This window comes from Eschrichtius robustus, chromosome 11 (genome assembly GCF_028021215.1).
Source record: "Eschrichtius robustus isolate mEscRob2 chromosome 11, mEscRob2.pri, whole genome shotgun sequence".
Taxonomy (NCBI): Eukaryota; Metazoa; Chordata; class Mammalia; order Artiodactyla; family Eschrichtiidae; genus Eschrichtius; species Eschrichtius robustus.
The window spans coordinates 109,315,192-109,334,144 of record NC_090834.1 but is presented as its reverse complement, the minus strand read 5'-3'; the positions used below and the strand labels follow the sequence as shown (position 1 = coordinate 109,334,144).

Sequence of the window (18,953 nt, the reverse complement as noted above, 5' to 3'; positions counted from 1 at the left end):
GGTGTCTGACTTTTTTCTAGGTGGTTTCTGACAGTTTGGGTCATCTGTGACAATGACGTTGTTTTATTTATTTTGATTGTTACTTAAAAATCATCCATGTTTTACTTCTTCCCACTAGGGCCTATTGGGCGAGCGGCTACAGATAATACAAGAGATGAAGGATTTCCAGGTTGTGGGCTTGTTTGTGGCCAAGCCGGCCTGCTTTCCTTCTTTGGGACTCTGGGGATAAACTGAGTCGAGTTACACAGCTTAGAACAGTAGTTCATCTGTTTGCTCTCGCCGTGGACTGAGCTTTCGAGAGTATGTGACAGGAAGGAAAACTAGGGCTTTTAACTGATGTCATGCCTGTCCTGTTGCTTGGTAGCCAGAAGCCCGTGCTGGCTGTGCCTGGACGTGGCAGGCCCTTGTGACAAGCCATGCACTTGGGGCGTGGGCCTGAGTGGAGGGGAAAGGAGAAGGCTGCCCGGGCCCTTCTGTTTCTGTGCTTTCCTGCTCCCCATGTCTTCCTGAGCTGGGGTGGACAGCTAGCTTGCTTCCTGGGAAAGTAGGTCCTTATTCTTGCAGAGGTTCCAGATGCCATGATTGCTTTTCTTTAAATAAGCTGTTGAAAAATATTCTTTAAAATGACTTTTATTTACATCTGTGAAACGTTGTTTCTGTAGAAGCACATTCAAGTTTCATTGGTGAAGAAAAATGAGATTTTTTTTTTCTTTTCTAAACCATTGAGATATAGTTCACATATCACATAATTCACCTGCTTAAATTGTAGGATTCAGTGGTTTTTAGTATATGGGTTTTTTTTTTTTTGGCCGTGCAGCATGTGGGATCTTAGGTCCCCCACCAGGGATTGAACCCGCGTCCCCTGCATTGGAAGCTCAGAGTCTTAACCAGTGGACCGCCAGGGAAGTCCCAGCGTATGGTTTTTAATATATCCACAGGTATGTGCAGCCATCGCCACAATCAATTTTAGAACAATTCCATACCTCAAAAGGAAACCCTGTCCCCTTTAGTCCCCTTCTGCCCTAGCCCTAGGCACCCACTCTGTAGATTTCCTCGTTCTGGACATTTCATATGAATGGAATCATTTAATATCTGGTCTTTTGTTCTGGCTTCTTTCACTGAGCATGTTTTTAGGGTTCATCCATGTTGTAGCATGTGTCAGGACTTCATTCCTTTTTTAAAAATTGTGGTAAAATATGCATGACATAAAATTTACCATTTTAACCATATTTAAGTGTATAGTTTAGTGGCATTAAGTCGGTCACGTTGTTGTTCAACCATCACCACTGTTCATCGCAAGAATGTTTTCATCTTGCTAAACTGAACCTCTGTGCCCATTAAACCGTAATTCCTCATCCCTGCCGGTAACCCCTCTTTGAATTCATTAGCTCACTCCGAATCTGTTTTAGTTATTTTGTGTGTGTTTCCTGGAATGAGGTATGTCCTTTTGAAGTCTAGCCCTGCTGACAGCTTGATTTTAGCCCTGTGAGACCTGTCTAGAGGCATCTGACCTCCAGAACTGTAAGATAATAAATGTGTGTTGTTTAAAGCCACGAAGTTTGTGGTCGTAAGTGACAGCAGCCACAGGAACAGAGCCATTTGTCTTATGCAAGTTAGTACAGACTTGTCCTGACGTTGGGCTCCTGTGATGGATGGCGGTGCCCGCAGCACCACTGTGTGTCTGGCATGGCACGTGGGGCCCTCCTGCTTGTGTCCCGTCTCTCAGCATGAGGGTTAAAAGCAAGGATTCTGGAGCCAGATGCCGTCTTCCATCGTGGCTCTGCCACTTTCTTGCTTTGTTTCCTCCTCTGTGAGATGGAGGCAGTACTGGCACTGCCCTGTAGGTTGTCCGGAGGATGGAATGACCCCACCCTTGCTGCATGCTCAGGACGTTGCGGCCCCAGGGCTCCGTGACCCTGAGGTCTTACAGTGACTGAATTTAAGTGCTGCTCCTTTACAGAGGAGTGCATTTTTGAGGGTCACAGAGGTTTAGCAGCGTGCCCAAGATTACACAGCTAGTAAGTGCAGAACTAGGGTTTGAATCGGCTCCCTGGCTCTGAAGCCTGTGGCTTTTCTTTTACATGATGCCCTCCCCCAGGAGGAGGGGACTGTCCCTTGGGGAGCTTACAGTCTAATTAGAGAGCCAAGGCTGACCGCCAGCCTATCAGAGAACAATGTGAGATGGTCAGTTACCCAATGTAGCAGGGAGGAGTTTGGAGAAGGGAGGTTCCGGGAGAGTGCTGTGGGTCATTGTCATTTTCAGAAAGTCTCCATTGAGCATCCACCATCTGGGGCTGCTGGGCCTTGAGAATTGAAGTTAGACGTGGCCCCTGTCTTCAGGAGCTAGCAGGGAAGACAGCAGAAGATTCTTGAGGAGGTTGGGCTTTGAACTTGGTTTTAAACAGTAGGTAGTTTTTATTTTCTTATAAACTTATTTATTTTATTTATTTATTTTTCGCTGCGTCGGGTCTTCGTTGCTGCGCGCGGGCTTTCTCTAGTTGCGACGAGCGGGGGCTACTCTTCGTTGCAGTGCACGGGCTTCTCATTGTGGTGGCTTCTCGTTGCGGAGCACGGGCTCTAGGCGTGCGGGCTTCAGCAGTTGTAGCACACGGGCTTCAGTAGTTGTGGCTCGCGGGCTCTAGAGCGCAGGCTCAGTAGTTGTGGTGCACAGGCTTAGTTGCTCCGCGGCATGTGAGATCTTCCTGGACCAGGGCTCGAACCCGTGTCCCCTGCATTGGCAGGCGGATTCTTAACCACTGTGCCACCAGGGAAGCCCAGTAGGTAGTTTTTAGATGGCAGAGAAGAGTGAGGAGTTTCCAGACTGGAAGAACAGGAGTAAGTGGATGTGGTGACACTGTATCAGTTACTACTAGGTTTAGCTGCTTATAACAGAGGACCCCAGAGTCACAGGGGTTAAACAATATGGAAATTTATTTCCGTTGTGCATTAAAGAGGTCCAGGAGTAGCCAGGCTGAGCAGGTGTGGCAGCTTCACGGCTTGATGGGGATGCAGACTCCTTTCAACTAACCGCTCTGCTGTTCCTAGGATGTGGCCGTTAATCTCGTGATCTAAGAAGCTGCTAAAGCTCTGGCCACATGTGCTAGTTAGGATCCTGGCAAGAAAACGGAAACACCACTAGGTATTTCAGCAGCCATAGAGGATTTAATATAGGGAACTGGGTGAACAGGCAGTGGAGAACCAAAAAAGCAAAAAGGGAACACAAGTGATTAAAATAAGGAATACTAGGTGGTGCAGGAAGCAGGCTCCCGGGGCTGGGGGACAAGGGAAGAGGTTGGGGTGATCAGAACCTGGAAGCTGAGAGGAGGGACCCACGGAGTTGGGATCCCGACCTCCAAGGAGAGGGCACTGCTTGGCTATTGCTGGGGACCCCGAGGCTGGTGTGGGGTCGCCCAATGAAGTGAGGACGGGAACGGGCGGGTTGCTGCCGCAGCACGCGGGCGGGAACGGGCGGGTTGCTGCCGCAGCACGCGGGCAGGAGCGGCAGGCAGACACGTCTGTGCCAGAACCTGATGAATGGGAGCAGCTGATAAAGGAGGTTTGTCATCGGCAGTGTCCCAGCCCAGCATCACAGCAGAACTGGAGTGGGAATTTGGAGCCCAGAGGCAGTAGCTTAGCTCTGACCCACCACTGTCTCCTCGGTCCACACAGCAGGATGGATGGGGAAGAGGGGGCAAGCGCGTGAGCATGTCTGACGTTGATTTCCCAAAAGCCACATAGACACTTCCTTGACATTTTATTTGCCAGCACTTGGTCGAACAGGCCCGGCCAGCTGTAGAGGCAGCTGGTAAATAGAGTCCTGACGCATTGCACGTTGCTGCCTGAGCACAGCCCAGGTTCTCTAACCCAGGAGGGTGGGGAGTGTCCGCCACAGGGGTGGAACTTTGAGCATTTTTGTGGCACCGTTAATGCAGCAACGTTAACAACCTCCAGATAAAAAGTTCTCCCTGTTATCTTTCTTCCTCACACAAAGTGAACTCTGTCTCTTGGACCATTTCTTGGCGGTGCTTGTCACTGCGTGCTCAGGATCCCTGTCTGACTGGGTGTGTGATGATGCAATTTAGGTTTGTATTTAGCCTCACTTCGGGGAACGTAGCTCCACTAAGACTGTCAGTGGATAGAACAGGGAAAGAGGCTGCTGGCTTCTGTGACTGGGGGACGTCGTTCTAGGAAGCTCTGGTCCACCTTGCTGATAACTTTTTCTCCACGAGTTTCACCTATACTGCTGTGTGACATTGATGCATCTGACAGGCAGGTGTAGACTCAGGGTTTGCTGAAGCGTCTGGTTCAGACATTGTCCCATGATTTTGAATTCTGTCTTACAGTTTTATGTCTGCTTTCTTCATTAGAGCGGAAGTTTCTCGAGGGCAGGAACCAGAGCCTGTTTCAGTTTTGTGTTACCCGAGCTTCCAGCATAGTGCTTTGCTTATGTAATAGCTCCTTACAGTTTATTGACTAGCTATGAATGGGGTTTGGGGACTCTGAAGTCTACTACAGATGAGGTGCCTCTGGTCTCGAATTCCTGATTGTACAGTATTTTGTGTTCAATCCCTGCATTAACTAACCACCCTCTGCATCTAATCATTTCCAACCCAGGCAGGTGATTTGTCCCCGGGGCTATGCTTTCCTGTTTAAACGTCCCCTGTAACTTGTTGCTTGTCTTTGGTAGTCACAGTAGAAGGTTTAGGGTGTTGAGAGCTCTGAGAGCTCCAATAATTGTTAATTATTAGAGCTCTCAGAGCTCCAGTAATTGTTAATGTTGCAAATTTTTTGAAAAGGCTGTTAGGCAAACCTGGTTAAGAAGGGGTGGATCTTTCCACTTCATAGTGGAAGGTCCTGGAGGAGATGGTTTAAGTATTGCCCCAAGAGTTTAACCTGGCAGTGATGGGTATATGATGGGAATTTTGGATCATACATGAATGTGGGCTGGAAGGGAGGCATCTGGGATTTCCCCCCATTACCAGGGCTGAAGAGGGTCTCCTCGCTCCTTGTCACTCTCTGAGGCAGATGCCACATGCAATTATAAAAACTCCCCCCATCACTATCCTAGAAGAACAGATCCAGAATTTGCCTGTTTTTAATGTGACTCGTGGAATTGATCTGAGAACTGCGGAGTTAATCGTTTATGTTGCTAGTATCCTGAGAGATTAAATGAAGACTTAGATGAGGACAGTTCTTGTGGAATGGGTCCTGACTTCTCATCCACAGCGGTTTAGCTTGCTTCCAAAATACAGGCACTTATGGTCCTCTTGTTTCTGGCAGAGGTGGCCTCAGTAACATGCTGTTCCAGTGCTCCTTACCCGACACTCTGGCCACCGTTGGTGACGAGCCTCGGAAGGTGCTCCTGCGGCTGTACGGCGCGATTCTGAAGATGGTGAGTTCCTCGGCTGCTTGGGGATGGGAGGGGCCTGGTCACAGTTCTCCTCCTCTTTCCCAATTACCTGGGAAGAGACTTAAAATACGTTGTTAGTGGTGTTGTAAGAGCTATTTAAATATATCGCTTTTGCTTTAATTGGGCTGCACAACTTGGTTTTTTGTTTATATTCTAAGTAAATTCTGTCTTTACTTATTATCTGTTAGTAAACTAGTACAAATACGCCCAGCTTTATATCCAGAGGAAGTACAATGTTGGTTAAATCTTTAATAGTGCTGGATAATGCTTGGATTTTCCACACACTGAAATTTTCAGCTCAGATTTAGGTTGTAAAATTCGAATGTGGGGAAAGTATTGTTTGTATAGCATCATCAAAAAGGGTTTACAGGATAGTCCCAGTGGAAAAGTATGAGCTCAGTGAAGCCGAATTTATTAACTACCTCCCTTTGAGATTTCTTTAAAACTTTGAATTGGTTAGATTCCTAATCTTTCTAAATTTTTATATTACTTAAATAATTGAATCTTTCAGTTAAAGTACCTTATTTGTTGAATTGTCTTAACCAATTATAGGATATCCCAAATGTCTGGATTTAAAAAAAAAACTATACCATGAATTTATCATTTTACTGACCACACATATAAATGTGTGTATGTTTCTGTGGTAGAATTTTGATATCCATTTAAATCTTCCTTGGAAGGGCCCATTTTGATCTTCATGAAACAGAGAATAGTTTTCTGACTCAGTTTTTTTTTTTAAAGACTAATCTCTTTCAGCTCAGTCTAAAAAGCAGGTCATGTCCATATCTGTGATGATTCGATTATATGTTGAGAAATACTAAATTTAAAATTGGCACTCTGCATATTAACTCATTTAAAAAAATTGTCATGATGTGACTACTGAACCTTTTCATTGCGTAATTTTCCCTTAACCCTGTCCAGATGTGAGAGTGGTCAGGGTCTGAGGTTAGGAACAAGCTAGCGTGTCTGAGGAAACCTGAGGCCACTTTGGCACTAGGTTCACGTGCTGACTGACAGCCGACCCTGCCCCCTGACTGACAGTGTACAAGCAGAACAGGGTCTGTGCTTACCACGCAGTCCAGTTTTTTATTTAATCAAGTTGCAGTTTCAGAACAGTTCTTGAACTACCCAATTAATGTCCTTTTGGGACTTTTAATGAAATCAACCTTCAGCCATCTTTTTCTCTGAGGACCTTCTGTAACAATTAAGTCCCATTTCTGCCCGTTCGTTTCGTGTGCTTTCATTTAAGCAGCACTTTAAAAATACTTTAATAGCCAGCTGCTGGAATTGCATGCGATATGAGACTGTTGTTTAAATCTGATTTATGGAGGCTTTGTTTCTGTTTCAACTTAAATAGGAGCGTTTTCAGTGTGCACGGTGCGCTCCTCCTAGGCCGGGGGCAGGCCCTGTGCCCTGAGAGCAGCAGAGCCCCGTGGAGGTGAGGGGGTGCTCTGACGCATGCTGTCCAGGACGCCGGTCACCAGCCACGTGTGGCCCTCATATGCCTGAAAAGTGGCAAGTGCAGCCAAGGAATGGAGTTTTACATTCTACGTAATTTTACTTAATTTACATTGCAGTGGTTACATGGCGCTGGTGGCTGCTGCGTTGGCTGGCACGTGTGCCCTGTTAAGGACAGGTAACTTAGCAACAGCCGGCTGCAGCGCAGGCTGTGACCTCGCGGTTTTCTTTTCCCCTAATAAAGATTCACCATCAGTAGTTAATGTTTTGTCCTTTTCGAAATTTTAGCAGTCTAGAATTATTACCTGATAGTACTTAAGTGCAATAGAAATGTCTGGAGATAGAGTTTGTTTGAACAGAATTCGATGTCCCTATTTATTTTTAAGGGGAAAAAAAAAGACTATTAGGTAACTCAGTAGAAAAATAGAGAAGAGTTGAAGCCACTTAAAATGGAATTAACTTTTACCAAACGAATGGATCAGAGTATGTTTCACATGCAGTTAATGGGGGAGGAGGGGGCAGCACTCTAGATTTAGCTTCTCAATTCTATTTTTACTAGGCTGTTAGTTTCCATTCCTGAAACTGCATCTGCTGATGAAGAGTAGAAGCTATGCTTGAAAGCACATGGGTAGAAAGGGAAGCAAGTAGCTCACGAGATGGATAATGAGCAAACGTCTGACAGTCTCACAACTGACTCTGACGACAAACTCATTTTTGTTAGAAAAAAGCTGTTCCTTTGCTTTATAGGTGGGACTCAGTGTTTTCAATATCATTACTCAGTTGATTGAGTCCCTAGTTCAAGTACACTTTTTTGTTGAAGTTTGAACTTAGTAAAACCATGAAACCTACAGCCTCAAGTATTTTTGGTTCCCAAGTTCTTTGAGGTTTGGCAGGGGCACTCGCTGCCAGTTTGAGTTTCGGACATTAATGGCCATTGTAAGCTGCTGGCCATTTGAATACTTTGGCAACATGAGGAGGGGAAGAAATTCAGGAACTCCGAACAGGAACTTCAGTTTAAGAGAGAAGGAAAGTAAGGGGCCGAGACTAAGCAGTCAGTAAGACTCGAGGCCGGCGGCAGTGCCGTGCGCTTTACAAGTTGAGCTCTCACAGCTCGGTGCCAGGGATTTCACCAAAAATGGCCAAAATTGATAGTAACTTGCCAGGATTTGCATTAATTACGAGATGTGGCTGAGCAACTGTGGAACCCAAATAATAAGTCACATTACTTTCATAAATGCATGGATTGAAGACAAATATCACACAAATCAAACGTTATGCTTTCCTTATTTTTGACTCTACTTAGAGGAAAGCACACACGCACATCCCTATACATGCATGTGCATTTGTACAAATATAACTTTCCTAAATTGGCCATGTAAATGCAGTTGTCACATCCTTCAAGGTGGATTAGAATGAGCTCCTTCCCTGAAACATGTTAATTGATGACTGCACATAATGATAGACGTATGTGTTTTCTCGGAATGTTTAGCTGTTTTGCTTAATTACGTGATAGACTGGTTTAGTTTAGTATGTCCCTTCTTTCCCTTTCTCCTCCTCGTTCCAGCTTTGGAATTTTTTACCTCTGTGAGAATCAGATATTATGTAGCAGTATTTTTTTGATTTACATTTGCAATCATTTACAAGTAACTTGGTTTAAAATAACGAGATGCTTCTCGACTTTCTTGTTTTTCTTCATCTTGGTGTTGCGAGATGTCTGACTTCCTTTATTTCCATAGCAGCCCTGAAATGACTGCTCTCTGGTGCAGGTCACTAAGGGTTAAGTAGCAGAAGGCCAAGGTAAAACCTCCTGGTTGGGTTTAAGGCCCACAGTTCTGTCCCACAAACAGCTACCTCTGCCACCCCCCATTTCTGTATAAGACGAGACATAAGCAGACTTCCCAGCTGTACCCTGGAGGTTTTGTTTAGGATTAGTGTTAATTTTAGGGCGTATGGAAAGTCCTGTGTTGGACAAGGGGAAAAATGGGTCCTTTTGAGAATAAAACAAGGTAAGACACACACAGCTTCGAAAAACTGCCACACCACACGATATTATTTGCAGGAGATTATTAAACATAAAAATATTGGTGTGATCTTAAAACAATGAATGTCAGTAGAATTCAGTGTCTATTTCACATAGGCCAGCTTTAACTTTAATGACGAGGAGGTTATTCTCATTAGCTGCATAGACGATGGAAACCGAATTCAACTATAAAATTACCCGTGACTAAAGCAGGTAGGATAGCTCGGTAGAAGTTTTGAGAAGTACTGGTTTAGCCTTTGCCATTGTGGAAAGAGATATAATTGCTAGAAGAGAGCTTGAAACGATAAAATTAGCTGTCAATGTAACTTGATTTTTTTCCTTTCTGGTATTGGGAAGGAACATGAGCTCTGCATCGTCCAGTAGCAGCCTTTTCCCAGAAGCAAGTTTGGCTGATTACAAATAACCAGTTTGCTTATTTATCATGAATTGTGGAAGACACAAATGTCAGTACGTATTGTTCTTTCAATGTAACCTGTGCCAGTTGGCGGAAGTCTCAGAGGGCTTTGTCCCTGCCTCTGTCAGAGCAGTGACTGTGTCGAGCCAGTCCCTTCTCTGCACGAATGGAGAGATTTGGCCTCACCGTTTTGCACGGTCTCACAGGCATGAACGTTTATAATACACCAACGATCTCTCGAGTGCTGTCTGGGAAAATTTTGTTTTTGTTCTTTGAGTAGTAGAAGGCTAATATTAGTGTTTGTTGATGTACTAACAATAATTAAATGAGAGGCATCAAGGCACAACGCAGATTTGTATCAGTGACTCAAAAGAGTACCGTTTGGGACACGGTCTTTTTTGAATCCAGAAAACAAAATGTCTTCTTCCCTGTTTTCTCTTAACCCCAGTTTAATTAAAAATTCAGTCACGATAAATTACAGAGCAGCCTACAGATAGTTGGCAGTAACCTCTTGGCTGCTGAGAAGCTGCCTGCTTGCAGCACTTCCCGCTGGAGCTGAGACGGCATGGCTGCTCCGTGCAGAGCCCTGCTCGGTCCCGAGAGGCTGAGCGCGTGTCCCCGCTAACTGAACACGGCGCATTCGATTTTTTTTCTCATTGTATTAGGTCATCATGACCTAATTTACTCTGCTTTTAAAAACCCCCCTTGTATGTGTTGAGCATGGTGTAATTATACCTATTTCTAAGGCAGTCAAAACCTCCCTCTCAGAAGTGAAACATGTTTCTAGTATTGCATGTTCCCATTTGGTCTAACCTAGTATTTCTTCCATTAATACTCTCCAAAGATAGTTGCCAAATTACAACCTACAGTGGTATCACCTTCCGTACCTGCTTTGGTGCCTTCTTTTGATAACTAAATAAACCACAGACTACTGTGTCTAATTTTGACATATGCGAAGTGTCTTTGTCTTGCTGGTCTTAAATGTTTGGGCTTTAGAGCATGAAGCCAGTACAGATTTCTGGTCCCTGGAACGCTGGTGTGACCGCAGCCCGCCCTCTTGGGAAGGAATGTCTTTGTGTTGGGTGGCGTGAAGGGCGTTGGGGGTAATGTACCACTTTAGCTGTATGTGCATGTGTTCTCTGCTGCAGGCTTGTCCATGCGATCGTGCCTGGAGCACTCTGGTTTCCAGGTGACAGACACGATTCACGGTATAGTATGAGTCCTCTGAAGTTGGAGCATTCTCTACAGCTTTAATTTCTTTCTTTTAGTTCTTGGTTTCAAGAAATGTTTTTTTAAAAACAAAGTTGTAATGCTTATGTTAAGTAGCACCAGCTACAGTTTGTGCTTGCTTAAAGAGGTACAGTAGTTAAGATTTCAGAATGTTGAATATGTCACTTTGGGTTTTTTGTTTTTTGGGGGTTTTTTTTTGGTCCAAAGCAGATCAGACCCTTTCTTCTGTTTCCTCAGTAGAAAATGACAAACATTTCGTAATTTTAGAAATTTATGGGCCTCGACTTGAAAATTCATTTGAAGTATTTAGCTTCTTCTTCCTTCATACTACTTTCAGCCTTAAGGAAATGCCATGTACATACTGATATGTTGGTTAGAGTTAGAAACTTCCTTTTCTGTCCTAGTCATTTAGTGTCCTTCTCCCCCACCCTGTGCCTCTATGAAGCTCAGCAGTGCTGATCTGACGTGGCAGGACACAGGCTGGAGAAGCGAAGGCGCTCTTCCTGGAAACGTGTTGCTTACAAGTCAACCCTTGGGGTGCTCATGCCGAAGGAACTCAGAAGCCTTTGGAGTCTTGGGGCCTCAGGTTACCCTGGATCAGACCTCAATTTTGAGAAGGTCCTGAAAGGCGCCTTCTTTACCTGGACTTCCACTCACCTGTCTTTCTTCTAGCTCATGTCTGCCTAGAGCCTTTTAGACATTCTAGTCTCCTCTTGATGTTCATCAAGGCATCCGATTTTGTGAAGTTCAACAGGATCACATTGTCTTAGATTGGTCCTTGGGTAGATCGAACATACTCTAGAAAAATGTTAGAAATCATTTGTCCAGTAAAACGTTAGGAATCATTTGTCTATTTAAATTCTCATAATCCGTATGTGTTCACTAGGTAATCACATAAGCTATACTTTAAATCATTGCATTGTCATCTCACATTTTAATGTGTTCTATAAAATATTTTCAGAAAAGGCTGTAAGAAGCCATGAAAGCAGTAAATGCAGAATGTTTTCATAGAGATCAGGAAGCAGGAAGGTTAGGGTCCGTGATACTGAGAAGAAAACGTGAGAAGAACCACATGACTGCTGTGCATTCTAGGGAGTCAGGATTCTCACCCTTTCCTGCCCCAGCTCACCTGAGAGGTGGGACACAGTCCGATCGATCGTTAACAGGGATGGTGACAGGTGTGCCCCCCCCCCCGCCCCGCCCCCCGTTGAGAACCTCTTCTCTCGTAGAGAGTCGACGTGGTCAGATAACCAGGGTGGACCTTAGACTCTTCAGAGCCACAGGCAGTATAGTCAGGAAGCCCGTGTCCCTCCAGGGCCAGACGAGCATCACAGCTACTGAACATTCAGGCTAGTGCAGCAGGATAAACACTGATAGTCTGGAGTCCCTCGGGACTCAACTCAGGAGGTTAATCTCAGGTTAGTGAAGAGATGGATGATTTTCCTAGACCAGATCTTAGATGCCCTAGAAGTTGAGTCTAGCTAACATTTGGATTATTCTTTCTTAACCACTCATTTATAGATCCCGAAGCACTTTATCAAGGCTGCAGCCAGCTTACTCCTGTTTTAAAAGAGCCTTTATCTCCACACAGCCACACATACACAGACTAGGGAAAGTGAAGATGCTGCTTTGTTTCATCTCACAAATGTGGTTTTATTAAAGTAGTTTAATCATAAAACTAGTTCCCTCAGCATTAGCAGAACCTTTTGTTAAGAACTGGCCAAGCGATGAGCGTTTATTTGGCTTAAACAAATTTAAAGAAATAAGCCTGTTACATTGCGGAATATCAGGTAACTTACTTTTTTCATAGTCTTCTTTAAAAAGTACGAAAACCTCTAAAAGCCTCTAAATGAGATTTTGCCAAAAAAGTAACATTTGAAACCTTGTACCAAATATATTTATTGTAAGAGTAACATATACTTCTAAACACTTTTTAAAGTATAGGCATATGTAAAGTAAAAAGTCAGAATCCGCTATGCTCTCACCTTACTGCCTTAGCTCAGGGGTCCCCAACCCCCGGGCCGTGGACCGGTACTGTCAGGAACCGGGCCGCACAGCAGGAGGTGCGCGCCCAGCGAGCGAAGCTTCATCTGCCCTGCCGCCCCCCATCGCTCCCCATTTCTCACATTACGCCTGAACCATCCCTCCTGCCCCCGGTCCGTGGAAAAATTGTCTTCCACGAAACGAGTCCCTGGTGCCAAAGAGGTTGGGGACCGCTGGCCCTAGCTAATAGAGTTTAGGCTTTTAGGAATTTAGGTTTTAAATCTACAAGTGCTTGGTCAATCACAGATCCGTTTCCTCTTTTGAACTCTTCTATAACTGTAAAACAAAATATCAGCCACACCCCCTTTATTATTGTTACCACTTTAGCCTATTTGTTACAGCACAGCTAATGAATACATGGGTCATAGTGAATACTTGTAGATTCTCTTGAAAACCAAGCCCAAAATAGGAAGAAAAGAATGTGGAAGATGGGAGGAAGCCATTGGCAGTATATTTTTATTACCATTGGGTGTCTTCTCTTTTTGTGTTTATGACGTCTTTGTAGCATACGATTCACTTATTTATTTAAGTGTACAATTCAGTGGTTTTTAGTATATTCACAGAGTTGGGCGTTGTCTTAAGCATGTGGGATACATTCTGACTTCTTAGGTCTTGAAGTTTCAGCGTTTATTTTTAGAAACATTTTATTATGGAGAATTTCAGATGCACACAAAAGTAGACCAGAAGAGCATAATGAACCCCAGGTACCCAGTATCCATCTTTCTCTCTGACCAGCTTTCTTTCGTCTTTACCTTCATTCATTCTCCAAGGTTATTCCAGACATTGTACTGTTTCTTCCATGACGGTTTCAGTCTGTACCCATATAAGCTGATTAAAAAAAAACATGACTACATTAGTGTTCACATTAAAATTTTTAATAATTATTTAATATTAAATAACCAGTTAGTGTCCAAATTTCTAATAAATGTTAAAATTTTTTACCTTTATTTTATAACTTACTGAAAGCTAAGTTTTATTAATATACAAGTTAGTTGGTGAAGAATTTGGAGTCACGTTAAATGCTTGTACAATATATTTTAATATCTGCTTCAAATAAATTTGTGCCTCTGAAATAAAATCCCACAGATTCCAAGTTATATTTTACCTCCTTTCTTCCTGGACAAAACAGTCCTCTGACTCTTTTTTGGCCACTCTCTCTTGTTGGCTTACCTGTGCAGGAGGCTGCTTCTCTCATCTTTCCGTGAATATTCAGTCCGCTTGGTTTGCGATTTCCTGGTCTTGCCCTTATTACCTACAGGATTGAGGGAACCTGAACATTCTGTACTGAGGAAACAGAACAGAGGGCTGGGTATGGCAGAAGTCCATCTTGCCTTCCTGATGGTGCTCTGATGGGATAAGTAATGCATTCACTTGGGGGTGGAATGGGGTGGGCAGGGGTGGGGAAATTATTAATAGAATTTATTTCGACCTAACAGCGCTAATATGTTAAAAAGCAGTGGCCTTGGAAGCAAGCCAATTTGTAACTTGGATGAGGTGACTTGCTGGCGTTGAGAGCACCATTAGACAAGGGAAAGGGAACTTCTGCTGGCTGAATAACCCCTTAACTGTATCTCCCTAAGAAGATACAGTTCAAGTAACAACAGCATAGGAATAACCATAGCCATCTAGAATTTTGTACAGGTCAAATCCCGTTACAACAAATTTCAGTAGGATATCCAAATTCCTTGTTTGTCTTTTCCTACAAAGTATCAAAATTAAAAAAATATGTACATATATTATATGCAGTATATCAGATTATAGAACTTTTTTTGTTCTTAACTGTCTTTGGGGAGAAAAAGCACAAGGATTTAATATTTGGGGGACATTTCAGCCCCATCGGTCATTCTGACACTGTTGCCAGTTCCCCCACTACTGGGATCACAGATGTAAGTCTGCCCGTCGCCCTTGGTTGCTCCTTGAGCTTCCCAGCGCAGGAGTGTTTATTTAGTTGTGCCAGCCACAAAGTGCGGTGAGCACCAGGATTTGCTGGGGAGACCAACAGTAAAGAAAAGATGGAGTCCCTATTCGCTAGGAACGTGTAGGCCGCTGGGGAGAGGGAGCAACTAAGGTATAGGTCTGAGGCCATGGTGCAGTCAGGAGGGTATTTTGGAGTTAAGGAAGGAGCGACGCTTTCATGGTACCTAGATACGCCTCCCTAGGGTTTCTATCACACCCTACGTCAAGCCATCAGCAAAAGTCTAAAAGTATTTCGGTAGTATTTTCATTTTGTAGCTTTCATTGTAACGGGATTTAACCTGTAACATCTTTTCATCGGAGAAGTGCAGATTACACAAATGAAAATATCATATATCCCCCATTTGTACTTTCTGTACTTTGTACAAAGTGTACTTAACTGTGTGTTAAAGATATTATTTGAGTATGTGTAAGTGCAGGTCTTTTGCAGATAACTTCATATGAACGTGGTTATTTATTGTGTTTACTTTTATATCGAGTAAACTAGAACATGTACTGTTTACACAAAACGTTAAATGTCTGCGGGACGTCATTTCCGTGTATGATGGACGGGAGCTGTCGCTTTAAACCACTGAGGTGTTTTGAATGATGCTAGAGTAGCTGGTGGTGCTTAACGTGGCATTTTTTTTTCCTGTCCACACTTTCTGCCCTTGGTACAGGTATTTTTGATAAAGCTGTGGAATGGAAAGGTATGTTTTTCACGGGATGTTCAAGAATCTTTTACCTTAACATTTTAAAAGAGCTTCCTTTATGGGCTCCTGTGTCTGACGTAAGCAGACTTAGTTTAATTTTAACAAATAACATTGTTCTAGGGGCAATATTTGAGTATAAAATTTTGACAGGACACGTATGAAGGTTTTTAAAGCACTTGGGGTGGGGGGTTGCTTTTAAAAGATAAGATCTGCCATGAAGAAAGGATGTGGCCAGAGAGTTGCTTATGGTAGTTCGTGGTTGAGGTGTGTTATTGACTGAATCCTGGTTACCAATAATTTGCAATTTCATTGAGGAAAGTGATGAAAGTATCTCTCAATACGTTAACATACGAAATAAGTTTGGGCCTTTATTAAACTGGCACGGGCCTCTCTTGGGTGGAGGGAGACCCCACGCTGAGCTCGTGGTGCCCTGATGGTCAGGCTCGGCCGCGCAGGCCAGGCGCCGGGCTTCCTGCCCACACAGGGCACCCTCGCCCACCCTGTGCTGACCTCGACGGCCGCGAGCCCATGTGCGCCCCCTGCCCTTGCAGGACAGCACCTTCCTGGGGCTGGCGTTGCCTCCAAAGACCCACCTGGCTAAACAAGATAAGCCAGCCCAGCGCCTATCTTGAGGAGGCCTGATTGGGAGAGCAGCCGCCACTGACTTTCCTCCAGCAATGAAATTGTGAAAAGGTACTCGGGGTGGTGGTGAGACTCACAGCTGTGTGGTCTCGACAGCACATCCCTTTTCTCGTAAAGAAATGAAGTGCTTCCTCAGGTGTCGGTCCTAGTGTGGGACGCTGGTGGTGCATTTAGACTGCGCTGAGAAACACTCGCTAAAGATCTGAGATGTTTTGTAAACCCCGACTGTTCTGATGGTTGCAAAGTTAGTGTCTGCTCAGTGTTCCCCATCTCACTGGAAGTGTTTGCTTTTTCTCATTCGTAGCGGTCCTGTAATAAGGAGGGATCCGAACAAGCTCAGAAAGACAATGAATTTCAAGTAAGTAATTCAGTCCGCTCTGCATTTGTGTGAGGTGTGAGCTGGTGGTGGGCAGCCTTGCCCCCCTGCTCTGGCAGCGCCCCTTCCTGCCCTGGAGTCCTGCTGTGTGTCCCAGAGGAGGGGCTCTGGGGGTACTGGGAGCCGCCGCAGTGAGACCCAGCGAACAGCCTGTGTTCCATTTCCTACTGAGGGTGTAGGGAGTGGACGTTGTGCCTTTAGGGTGATCTGAACAGCATTTGGGGTGCTAGGAGGTGGCGGCTTGGGGTGACCTGCGTGCGTGATATTCTGATGCGGAGGTAGTCTGTCACTGCCCAGGTGTCTCAGTGGCTGCCCTTCCCCGGGGCAGGCAGGAGTGTTTTTCCCTCTGCGTGGTACCCGGCTCCCAAAGGCTGCTTCCTAAAAGACGAGATTTCACTCAGAAATGCGTATATTCAGAAGAGCTTGAGGTCAAGAGCACCTGCCCCTCTTTGAGGCTCAGAGGTGGGGCGTCTGGAGCCGGGGAGAGAACAACTTCTGAGCCCACTCCCCTGGTGTGTGGTTTGTGTGTAACGGGGGGAGTGTGTGGGTGTGCGTGTGTAGCATACACACCACACACCCCGTCATATCGACCCACGTAAATACACTGGTTTTACTAATTGTATACGAATTATTAAAGTGATCAAGAAATAGAAATGTAAAAGAGGTGAGATCATATAAAGGAATAAAAGCGCTGCTGTTTTTTCCTCGTGGTTCCGTGGATGTTTTGCACGGGCCCTGCTCCGGAGACCGTGGTCTAGAGGATCTGGAATGTGTGCTCTCTGGGGTGACGCTGACTGAGAAGCTGTCAGTGGGACGTGACTGACGTTCTGTCTTCAGCCTCCTGGGCCCTTTGTGTATAGACTTCTCGTCCTTCCTGGGAGTTGAAACTGTTGGGTCACTAGGACCTCCATGACGCTAAATCTGAAGTGTGTTTCCAGCTCCCGTTTTATCTAGACTTCTTAGCAGCTAAGGCGGCCAGGACATAGGGACACGAAGTAAAGGCCCCTCGTTTCCTGCACCCCTCCTTCCCTCCTTTGTGGGCTTATTCTCCGATTGTCTTAAGTACTCAGAGTCCCCAGGCCTGAGGCCCTATTTCCACCCCCCCACCCCCCACCCCCCCGCCTTACCCGGCCACCTGATCTAAAGCTGGTCCTTGCGTTTCTCCTAGGGGCCAAGGGTCTGCAGCTCCTCCAGCCCACAGCCCTGCTTGGAACTAACACTAGCTGCTACCCGTCTCCTGGGGTGTCTCACCAGGTCCAAGACTGAACCCATACTCTCCCCACCCCTCCAACCAGCAAAATCTAAATCCGGCCTTTCTGGGCAGGCCAGGAAGCAGGGAGTCACCTTCGGTACCCTTGTCCCCTCACCCCCGTGTCCCATCCACAAGTCTGTTGGTGGTTTTCCTTTGAACCATATCTTGGATCTGTCTCCTTTCTCCCCATCTCTGGACTGTGCACCTGCCTAGTCCAAGCTGCCACCAGCTCCCCCGCTGGGCTTCCACTTCCACTCTTACTTCCTGCAGACCATTCCCTTCGTCTTTGCCAGAGCCAGCTTTTGAACTGCTCATCCGATCGTGTCAGCCTCTTGCTTAGTCCTTCGGTGGTGGCTCTCTGCCCTGGTCCCAGTTAGGTGGGCTTTTTATCCTGCCAGGTCCTGGCAGCCTGACCCCCGCCGAGCTTCCCAGTCTCATCTCACAACGCCCTCCGCCTTCCCTGCTCTCCAGCCGTGTGGCCCGAAGCTCTGTGGTTTCCTTCCTGCCACGGGGCCTTTGCAGATGCTGCTGTTTCTGGCTGGAGCGCTCTGCTCTGCAATCCGCACCACTCCCCCAGCTGCTGCTTACAGTCGGGATCTCAGCTCCCAGGTTCCTTCCACAGGGAGCCCCTTCCTGCTCTCTCATCTAGGCTTGCTCCTACAGCACCGGGTGCCTCTCCTTGGCACTTTCCGTGGCTGTAAGTTTCCGTATTACGTGTTAATGTCTGCCTGTTCTTGTGAGATTCTAAACTCAGGGCGGGATCCCGCTGCTTGTGCACACTCTTCCGTCCCTTCCTCTCGTTAGTCCAGCGTGCCCTCGCCGCCGGGGACCCGTGCGTCACTGCCACGCCACCTCCTCCTCCTGCACCGGCTGGATCTCTGCTCGGGGCCCAGCAGGCAGCGGTAGTAGGTGCTGTGATTTTGGTTTTGATCCTCCGCGTCAGAAGGTGGGCAGTTGGCTGTCAGAATGGGGAAGGTGGTTTGTGTTCTTTGAGCCTCTTTGAATGGCTGGTCTCCTCCAGCGGGAGGCCTGGCTCCACTCCCGTTTGTGGGGCGAAGCCTCGGAAGGGGGCCAGCGAGTCTCTGGTAGGCTCAGCGCCCTGGCCTGCGCTGTGTGTGTCTCACCTTTGCTCTTTGGCCTCCCCTCCCCACCAGAGAAATGCTGTTACGTCTTCTCAGGAGGGTCATAATCTCGATACTATTGCTGGACTTTTTAAAGGAGGAAAACCACACAGATGAAGTGAGAAGTCAGTCTAACCCTCCCCCAGCCCCCACCCCGGGCCCTCCCCCTCTTCTGCCCGCTCTGCCCGGGTCTCCGTCTGACCCTGTCCCCGTTGCTCCCAGAGCCACTCTTGGCTCTGTCACCGGCAACTTCTGTGTTGCCAAATCCAGGGCCCACTTTCCTCTGCCCCCTGTTCGCTGTCTCCACAGTGTCTGACACA

The 18,953-nt window shown here is 46.0% G+C and overlaps 1 protein-coding gene across 4 annotated transcripts in view; it reads left to right on the top strand.

Annotated features, from left to right (window-relative positions):
• The window catches only part of CHKA (choline kinase alpha), a 59,872-nt gene that overhangs the window by 18,728 nt on the left and 22,191 nt on the right, over positions 1–18,953 (top strand). For 3 of the 4 annotated variants that reach the window (XM_068554662.1, XM_068554659.1, XM_068554663.1), the window contains exons 2-3: positions 5,281–5,392; positions 16,189–16,242. In XM_068554662.1, coding sequence (XP_068410763.1) covers positions 5,281–5,392; positions 16,189–16,242 — 166 coding nt within the window. The remainder of the gene's footprint in view (positions 1–5,280; positions 5,393–16,188; positions 16,243–18,953) is intronic. The other variant, XM_068554660.1, reaches the window with a different exon arrangement.